This window comes from Colletotrichum paranaense (assembly GCF_030867605.1).
Source record: "Colletotrichum paranaense strain IMI 384185 chromosome Unknown Scaffold_1.1, whole genome shotgun sequence".
Lineage (NCBI taxonomy): Eukaryota > Fungi > Ascomycota > Sordariomycetes > Glomerellales > Glomerellaceae > Colletotrichum > Colletotrichum paranaense.
The window spans coordinates 7,817-19,040 of NW_026848959.1; the positions used below are offsets into that span (position 1 = coordinate 7,817).

Consider the following 11,224-nt stretch of genomic DNA (forward strand, 5'->3'; position numbering starts at 1 on the left):
GGCGAGGCTTTAGTTTTATTATACATATTAAGTTATAATATTAACTTCTTTTTTTAAAAATCTAATCCCCTAGGCTTATAAATAGGTTATTTATTTTTAAATTAAGGAATCGTTAAGTATTTTTATTTAAAATTTATTAATACAATATTAAGTTAAACTAAAAAATCGAAGTTTTAAATAGTTACGTTTTATTATAAATTATTATATATTATTTATTTTCTTAATTAGGGTATTAAAATAATATCTTATCTAAATTATTATTCTCGGGGGATTTATTATTTAGTTCTTTTTAACTCTAATATTTATAGAATATATTATTATTTAAGTATTTTATATAATACTTTAATTAATATTATTTATATTTATTAATATTATAGTTTTATTTAATAAATCTAGCTAATTGAGTATAGTTAATTAATTAGTAATAGAGTTTAATTATTTTAATTATAAAAAAGAAGTAGAAGAGTTACGGTTTTATAAAAAAACTATAGAGTTATAAGAAAGGGCTAAGGCTTATTAATAAGCTTAGGCTAAGTTAAGTAAGTTATTATTCTAATTAAAACGTTTTAATTTTTAAAAATAAATAGTATTTAAAAAGAGTTAAATTATATTAAAAGAGTTTCTTAAGGATTTTAAAAATACTTTTTGAGTAGCTCGGGAAGTATAAGTTAATAATATTTTTAAAATTATTAATTAAAATATTATAATAGCTAAGAATTCTAAATTTAATTTTAATTTTAATACTTTTTAAAAAGCTATTAGAAGTTCTAGAAGTTCGTAATAAATTTTTATATATATTTTTTTATACTCGTAATTTTTCTATTTAATAAGGAATTTTTATATTTTTTTCTTAATTTTATAATTACTACTTTATTTAATTTTATATTTTAATTAATTTAGTTTAATAATAATATAATTTTTTATATATAAACCTCTTAATATAAATTTAAATAGTAAAATGTAAAAAATAAGATAGTATTATATTATATTTAATAATCTTAATTCATAGTTAATTAATTAGACTTTTTTAATAATTTTAAAAGGTCTAAGTGTTTTATAATTTAATTTATTATTTAGGTATTTTATTCTAATATTATAATAAGAGAGATAAGTACTATCCCCTTTTTTTAAGGATAGTCCTCTAATTTTTAATTTATTTATATTCTTTTTTATATATTATTATATAAACTTAAGGTTTAATAAGGCTTATTTATAAATCTTTTAAAGTTTATTTATATTTATTATAACTTTTATAGCTTATAATCCTTATTATATTTCTTTATATATTATTAATTAGAATCCGTAATTAAAATAAAACGGGGATTCTCTTTTACTTTTATTAATTATATTATCATATACGAACTAAGTTATCAATAAAAATACTATTTAATTATCTTAGTTATAGTTTATATAATAATAAAAATATATTTTAAGGATCTAGTTAATCCTTTTTATTTATTTCTTTATTTATAAATAAAATAATATTAATAGTTTATAGTTTATACTAAGTTACGAAATTAGAGATTTTTAAAATTTTAAAATAAATAGTTTATTTTTATTAAAAATAATTTCTTTTAGTAATTTATAGTTCGAGAATATAACCTTAGTAAATACGTATAACGTAGTTAATAAGCGAGTTACTTAGATAAGCGAGCTACTTACCTAACTACGACTATTTTATCTTTTACTTTTTATTTTACGTAACGCTATAATAAAACTATAATATTATAAACTAAAAAAGCTTAGTTAAACTTAGCGATCTAAGCTACTAAAAAAACCTTAAAACTAAGTATTCGGGTAATAGCTAAGATCTATTTAATCTTTTTTAGGATTTTAAGTACTTATTTAAAAAGTATACTTATATAATAAAATACTATACTAAACTTATAGAAATTAATTATATTTTAAAAAAAAGAAGCTAGTTAAGTATATTTTTAACTTAGATTTCTAATCGTTTCTTTTTTATATTAATAATATAAAAAATATAACTAACTAACTATTTACTAATTATAACGCGCCCCTAGTTAAGAAGCGCTAAGCTTCGAACTTCGTTAAGTAATAATTATAGCTCTAAATACGCTTTTTTTATAAATATAACTATAAGAGGGCCTAATACAAAGACCTAGATATAATAAACGCATAGTTTTACCTTATAATAAATATAATTATATCGCTATTAATAATCTTGAACTTTGCAGGAGGAAAAGTTAAAAAGGTAGAAAATCTAAAAAAATAGTCTATTGAGACAGTGAGAGTATGTACTAATACTGTGTATTAATACTATATAATCGATATCGAGAACTGCCTAAGTAACTAGCAAAGGCAGAACATAAAATCAAATAAATATAATTACGAAATACGGTATTATAAAGTCCGATATTTATAACTTTAATAAGACTAGCTTTATAATAAGCTAGATTATATTTAGAATAGTTATTATAAATATAAAAAGGTATTTAAATACGAAAATAATATAGCTTAGTAATTATAAATAGGTTATAGTTATTTAAGCTATTAATTCGTTAGGTTATAGCGTTTTGCTATATATTATCGTTATAGGGTAATTTTACCTCTCTATTTAGTATACGGAATCCGGTTTACTACGTAATTAGGTTATTATAATATTTAAAAATAAATAAATAATAAATAAAAGAGGCCTAAATTAAGTAAAATACTTTAAATGGTATATAAAACTACGTATAAAAAGTCGATATTACCTCCTCGTTATTAATAAAAATAAAATTATTACTCTATAAATTTTAAGTTATATTATAAAAAGAATAGTATTATTACTTTTTATATATCAGCTTATTCGTCCTATTTATTATAGTTTTTAAATATTAAATATTTTAGGCTTTTAAAAACGGCGTATAAACGAGGAATTAAAAAAAAATATAATAAAATAATACTCATATTACGAAAGAGGACTTCTTCCCTACGTTTTATAAAGTATTTATATAAGTAATTATAAAAAATAATATTTAAAGAGGATTTAGAGGAGCTAAGTTTATATTTTCAAACATAAAAAATATACTTTTTAAACTTAACTTAAAGTTATATACTCCGACGTTTTTAAAATCCCTTTTAATAATACCCTTAGCTTAGACTTTTTAAATACTAAATAACTTAATAAAAGTATTTTTATAGTTATAACTTATTAAAAATTAAATTACTTATTATTAAAATAGCTCTTTAACTTCGATTATCGAAGCTATAAAGTATTTATTAAAAGGAGTACGAGGATTTATATACTAAATTTATTACGAAGATAACTTTATTTACCTTATTATTCGCCTTATTATTAATATTACGTAAATAATATATATACTATAATAATCTATATTTTCTATAGATTATTATAGGTATTAATTATATAAGTAATACTGCTTATATAAGCTTACGTAAACGATGGAAAGTACTGGAAGGTAACAGAATAAGCTAGAATCCTCTCGAGACGGAATTACGTACTACGATTACGCATTCACTTATGTATGCGCTTATTAATTATTTTATAATTAATAAGTAATAGAATATTCTAGTAAGAGGTTTTTATGCCTATATATAGGCGTATATTTACCTACTTAGACCTTTCGTTAAGTAAGCAACTTCTTATATAGTAATTTAACTATATTACTCTCTTTACCATAAAAACCTCTTCTATATACGCTTATTACCCCTATATTCATATATTCTTACTTCTATATAAATATTTACTTTTTATATTTTTTTATAAGAATATCCCGTACCTTATTATAGCTATACGTACTAGAAAATTACCTTATTAAAATTAGAGAACTAGATTTTTAAAAAGAAAATAACTTACTTAGCTAATATAAGAGGGCTAAGAAAATACGTTTTAAATAAAAAAGAAGTTTTATAATAATTAATAAAAAAGACTTTTAGTTATAAAAAGAGGTAATAATTTAAATTAAAAAAGAAACGTATTAGAATAGTAATTATTAACTAAGGACTAAGACGGATTAATAACGATATAACGTTTATAAAAATACTAATTATAATACGTAAATATATTAAATTACTAAAGAAATATCTAAAAAAGAGGATATTAAATAATTTTAATTAAATTACTTTTCTGAATACTATTTATTAGTTATAAATATAATACAATTACGGTTAAGTAAGTAGCTTGCTTATCTAAGTAGCTCGCTTATTAACTACGTTACTAGGTTTTTTATAATACTTAATTTTTTATAAAAAATAAAATATACGAACTTAGTAAGTTAATTAATTATAATTAAGATATTATTATACTATATTTTAATAAATAGTTCTTTAAACGTTAATAGTTTAATAATAAAGTCTTATATAATTAATTACTATATTTCTATAAATAGGTATAATAATTATAGCTCGTTATATAGTTTATATAGGCTATTTTTACTTTTTTTATAAGTTATATAGTTTTTAATTATTTTTATAATTTTAATATATATAGCGGATTTATTATAATACTAAACAATCCGTTTTTATATTTTAATAACTCCTTAATAATTATATCTTAATATATTATAAAATTTTATAATAAGCTTAGGGGTTTTTTTTTAATCGGGCTAGTATTAATTCTTTTAGCTATTATAAGGAGTTTTATAATAAGTATAAGACTTCTATTTTTTTTATTGAAAAATAATTTAAGTTTTTTTTAAAGACTACGATTTTATAATTAAGTTTTTAATTAAAAGTATTTATCTTACTATTTTTTGAACTTTTTTAATAAATAATTTAGAAATTATTTTTTTGTTTATGTTTTCTACCTCTGCTGGCTACTCGGGCGGTTCTCAATATCGATTATACGGTACTAATACACAGTATCAATGGATACTCCCACTGTCTCGATAGACTAAATTTAGAAATTATATTTAAATAAGAATTCGCTCTATTTAATTTATTATTTATTTAAGTTTTTATTTATTATAAAGTTTATAAGATTTTTATAATTTATATAAACTATAACTTCGTATTTAGTTTTAAATAACTATAATCTCTATTTTGAAAATACTTTAATAATTATTATTAATTCTTTATTATAAATTTATTAATTTAATTTTACTTTGTAAAATACTTTAAAATAGAAATAATATAAGTAAAGCTTTTTTTATTTATTTTATTATCTTAAAACTATTTTTATAGCAAAGTTTAAAGTATTAGTCTTAATTTTAAAAGATTTTTAGGGGTCTAGGATTATTATAACTAATTTAAAAATAACTATATTCTTAATTTTAATAAATACTTTTTTATACTTAGGGTCCTAAATAAATAGGGTATTTTTTCATATTAAGTTATTAAAAAGTCTAATTATATTAATATAGCTTTTAAAGAATTATTAATAAAAATTAATAAATCTTAAAAATCTTTATACGTTTTTAACGTTTTATGATATAGGTTAGTCCCTAATTACTTAAATTCTCAATATTTATATATAAGTTTATCTTAGTATAATAATATATCTTAAGAAATTTACTTTTTATATATAAAACTTATATTTAGAGGGTTTAATATTTATTTTTTTATTCTACTTTTACTAGCTACTCGGGCGGTTCTTAATTTATTTATATAGTATTAATATATAGTATTAATAACTACTCTTATTATCTTAATAAACTATTTTTTTAAATTTTTTACCTTTTTAACTTTCCCTTTTATAAAGTTTATAACTACGGATTATTAATAGTAATATTAAACGCTTAACGCTATTATTTTATAAGCTTATTATATACTTAGTTAAGTTCTTTATTTTTTAAAATAATTATAGTTTATAATAGTAATATTAAAAATACCCTCGTTATTATTATTAAAAATAATATCGACTTTATAATATCTACCCTAGTATTCTTAACTTTAACTCGTATACGTATATATATTTATTACCTCGTTTTTTTTATTAAAATTAAAAAACGCTACTTCCCTTATTATTTATTACTATTACCTTATTACTATTACTTTATTACTATTATTATTAAATCGTCTACTTATTCTTAAATATATACTATTAAAATACTAAAATACCTAGTTATTATTAACCCCTAGGACTTCTTTAATAATTAGAAGTTTAATTTTATAAGTATTATATTAAAAAACCCTAAATTATAATACGATCGTTTTAAAAAATACGGATTAAATATTATTAACTTAAAAATTAAAAATAAGTATATTAATATAATTATTACCTTAATTAGTACTTAGTTTATATAATATAATAGTTTTAAAATACCTAATTAATTTTAAAATATTATTAATATTTTAAAAACGTAGTATAAGAATAAAATGAAAAAGATTAAAAAGAATATTCTAAAATTATTAAATAAAGTTAAAAATAAAAAATAGTTTTTAGCTATTTAGAGGGCGATTAATATACTATAATAGCGAGGTTAATAATATTTTAAATTTAGTTCATATTAATAATTAATAATAGTTATATTAATAATAATAAGTTTTCATTTTCTATCCTTTTTTAATATAAAGAATAAAAGGAATTTTATAAGAGAATTTAATAATTTAATATATCTCTTTTTAAGCTTCTTATTAATATATTTATTAAAATATTTTCATTATTTTTAATTTATTAAGTATATTAAATAGAACCTAAGTTACGTTCCTTTTTTAAGTTCGATTTTTATATTTTAATTACTATATTTCAATAATCCTATTTCTTTAGGTTTTATAAATAGTTTTACATATATTTAGTACTTTTTAAGTACAATTTAAAGTTATTATAATTTTTAATTATTAATATTATATACGAACTTTTATATATTATTATTAATAATAATATTGAATTCTTATTTATAAATATTAAAATTAATTTATAAGTATGCGTCGTTACGTTATTTAGTTATATATAAGAACTTTTTTTCTATTTTTATTTCTCGTCGTTTTTTTATAATTAGCTTTTTTAGTTTTTTAATATACGCTTTTTTTATTAAGCGCTTTATTTATATAGTTCTTATTATTTTTTTTATATCTTAGCTTTTTTTAATATAATAAATTTAATATTAGTCGTATTTATAATCTTCTTAATTTATATATTTATTATTAAAATATTTTATAAAAAAATTAAGGTCTAAACTAAATATTATTTTATTATTATTATTAAAGCTTAGTAACGTCTAGCTAAGTAATTAGTTTTTTATATAAGCGTTTTTAATAAGTTTATTATTACGTTTTTATAAATTAAAGCGGCTATTTTATCTATATATAAAGTATTAAAAGTATTTATTATTTAAATACTCTATTTAAAATAATTCTTTATAAAATGGGTTTTTAGAGTTAAATAAAGAGTAGTTTTTGTTTATATAAGGGGTATTATACCCTTCTTATACTCTTTAGTTTTATAAAACTAAATAATTTAATTATCTTTAAATAAATAAACATATTTATATTATAGTTTATTAAATTTTTTTTAAAACTAATATTATTAATACTAAGTAGTACTTTATAATTAATCTCTATTTAAGTACGTTATTAAGTAATATTGCGAGGTTTACTTAAATTATAAAGTAATTTTATTTTGTTAAAATAAAAAGAACTAGTTCTTGTTTTAATATTTTCTTTTTTAAAATTAAAGTCGATTTTTCTTTTTTTTATAACTTTAAAATTAAGAGTTAGTTTTTTAAGTACTTCGATTTTATTTTTATATAAAAAGTCTTTAAGCTATTTTTTAACTTTATAAATAAATCTTTTATTACTATTTACTTATTTTATTATATAAATAGACTTAGTTAAGATTTTATTTAAGTCGAGTTTTTTTTTTAAACTTAATAGGTTATTTTTAATTTATATAGTTTTATTATACTATATAAATAAAATTATTTATAACTTTTTTAATATTAGGTCCTCTTTTTTTTTAATTTAAAAAGCTATTTTTTTATATTGACTAAAAGTCTTTACTTAATTCGTTTTTTAAAAAAGTAAAATATATCCTTTATAATAAGGTCTATTTTTACTTTTTTTTTTTACTTTTGTAAATTTAAAAGAGTATAGCAATATATTTAAAAAAAAACTTTTTTAATAATATAGGGTTAGTAAGTAAGTATTCTCTCTTTTTTATTATTATTACTAAGGTTTTAATGGGTTATTTTAAGTACTATTCTATTCATTCTTTACTATTTTAATAAGTAAAGTAGTTATTATTATAATAAGCTATCTATAAGAATTATTTATAAAAAACTTCTTTATTTATAATATTTACTCGCTTTTTTAAAATAAGTTAGTATTAAATACGTTTAGGTTATTAATAATCTCTAGCTATATACCCTAGCTTATCGTAATTATAATATTTAAAATCCTTTTTTATTATAGTTTTTTACGTTTAGTAATACTAAGGTCTATAGGTCCTCTATATTATCCGTAAATAGTACTTTACTAATTATTATTTTAGTAATTATAAGGTCGTTAGTTTATTTAAAAAGTATATTAAGGTTATTATTAATACTTACAACTTATATTAGATTTTTATTTATAATCTTTTTTTTTTTCTAAAATTAGTTATTAAGCTTAATAATAAGTTCGCTATACTAAAAGAAGTTATTTAGTTTATTAAATAGGACTAATTTATTCTTAACTTTGTCCTTTAGTCTTTAATAAAATATAAATATTTTAATATTATTTATAAGGTCTAGCTAAGTACTAAAATATTTAAACTTAGTAAAGTATTTTTTTACTAATTTAGTTTATTATAGCTATACTAAATTATACTTAGCTTATCGTTTTTTATTTAGATTTTAAAATAGGGACTTAAGAACTTTTTTAAATTTATTAAAAATATAATAAATATTACGTATTTTAATAAAGTATTTATTAAACGTCTCTTTATTAAAGTATTTTTTTTTAAGTTAATTTAAATTATTTAAGGGCTCTTTTTTTAAAAAAGCTAGTAATATATATAACTTTCTTAGTCTTATTAATAAAGTCTTAATAATAAAAATTCTAATAGTTCTTAACTTAAATTAGAAATCCTTTAAGAGTTCTTAGGGCACTATTATAAGTAATAAGTATATTAAGTTTAAGTTTCTATCGTCCTCTTTAAAAAGAGGTCTTAATAATATTAATAATAGCTCGGAGAGTGTTAATTTCTCTTTAAAAAGCCTAAATATTAGTATTTACTTCTTATTCTCTAAATTAGATAATTTTATTTTCTAAATCTTAAATACGCTAAGGGCTATTCCCGAATAACTAAATTATAACTTTAAGGATTTAAAATTTATTTATAGTTTTATTATATATAGTTTATATTTTAGTAATATTTATATTTCTTTTTTTTACTTTTTTCTTAAGTTAATTATAAGGTTTTTTTTTTAAAAGTAACTTTATTATTAAAGTTAATACTTATTAAAACTATTTCTATTTCTTTAGCTAGGTTTTAATTAAGTAATCTAAAAAAAATAAAAGAGCCCGGAGCAAATAATTTTATAAAAATATAAAAAAATATCGTTTATATTATTTAATTAGTTTTTATAAAATAAACTTATTAAATAAGAGTAATTAAAATATTATAGCTAATTAATTATAATAAGTATATTAATAAAAATTAAGACTATAAGTACTAAGTAAATAATATTATAATTATAAATAGCTTCTCTAAAACTATATTTATAAATTATAAAGTAAATAAGGCTTTAATAATTAATTATAATTTTATTAAAAAAAGGTTTTAATAAAAATAGCTAAAAGTAATTATAGAATTTAATATTAAGTTAATTATTAAAAAAGCTATAAGAAGTCTATTTTTAAGCCCGGTTTAAGTTTATATTATATATAAGTCTTGTTTTTAAATATATCCTTTATAATATCTCTATTTATTATTATTTAACTATTTATTAAATAATTATCTATCCTAATTATTTATAATTATCTATCTTACTTATTTATAAGCGTCCGTTTTTTATTTTATTATATAATTATAATTACGTAACTTATTTATAGTTCTTTTATCTTAAGAGGAGTTACTTTAAGTTCGTATTTTTATATATATAGTATAGTAGTTACTATAGGTCTTATAGGGCGAGGCCCTGGCCTTATTATGCGTATTAGGTCGTAATATTAATATATTAATATTATCGTCTTTTGAAAAGTCTTTGATAATATTAATATAATTCTTTTTATAACTATACTAATTATAATAGACTTTATAAATAATAATATTATTAACCTTTTTAATTTACTTATTTATTATAAAAATACCTCCCGAAATAGCTATTTAACTAAGTTAAATTAAAAAAATAAGAGTAGCTAGGTCGAATCCGTTTTTCTTACGTAAATAAAAACGTTAAAAATAATATAAATTAGAATTCTTAAAGCTTAAAATGTTTATTTAATAATCTACCTAATTATATAACTTCGTAAAGCTAGAATAACTACTTAATACCTAGATCTAGCTTTTGTTTTATTAATATTTTAAGATCTATATTAAAGAGAAAAAAAGGGCTTTAAAAATATTAATTTAGTAGTTTTAATTTTTTCATAAGCCTCGTAATAATTATAATAATAATGTATAAGTTAAAATAGTTACTATAAGTAGTACTAAGGTAGAAAGTAACTAAAATAAAATAAAAATAATTTATAGCCTCTAGTTAGTCGAAATTAGTTATATTTATAGGTCTAGGGCTTAGTAGCTACTATAAGGACTATTAAGACGCACCTCCGTACTAAAAAGGACTAATCTTTCACGGTTAATTAAAAGGCCTAAAGCACACCACTTCCTACCTCCCGTGCTTCCTTATAGAAACATGCTCTTCATAGCATGTGTTGACATCGTCTCTAAGAAGCTATGTATGTCTCGCCTCACGTGTAGGTCAGTGCTGTGTCTAGCAACCAATCAGCATTTCCATTATTCCATCCGGAGGTATCTGACGCAGGGCAGGACATCCTCCATTAAGGTATGTCTACTAGTGTAGCTTCATCCCGACGTGTCCCCAATTTAAAATCTTTTCGACCGGGTGATACGACGAGGTACTTCTGACGTATAGCCTATAGGAACGGTACCCATTCGCGCTCTGTAAGACGTACGCGTGGTTAGGTTCCCTAGTCTCGGCACGCCAGGGTGGAGCACTCTCCTGTTCCACACCTCATCGGACTGGACCCCTTGCGTATGTGGTCAAGGGGCTTGCGGGAAAGTGGAGACTATGCTAAGGAAAAAAAAAAAAAAAGTAAGAAAAAAAAAGGGTGCTAGCTCGCCTTTGCCTCGTCCCAGATTCTTAGTACTATGTCG

At 19.1% G+C, this 11,224-nt stretch overlaps 1 protein-coding gene across 1 annotated transcript; it reads right to left on the reverse strand.

The window, feature by feature from the left end:
* Positions 1–1,527: 1,527 nt before the first annotated feature.
* On the reverse strand, positions 1,528–1,620 carry CPAR01_00001 (uncharacterized protein; the record flags this gene model as incomplete). The annotated part of the gene is made up of 1 exon (XM_060484294.1): positions 1,528–1,620. A coding segment is annotated over one exon (93 nt), but the record flags the coding sequence as incomplete, so codon positions are not given.
* Positions 1,621–11,224: the final 9,604 nt, after the last annotated feature.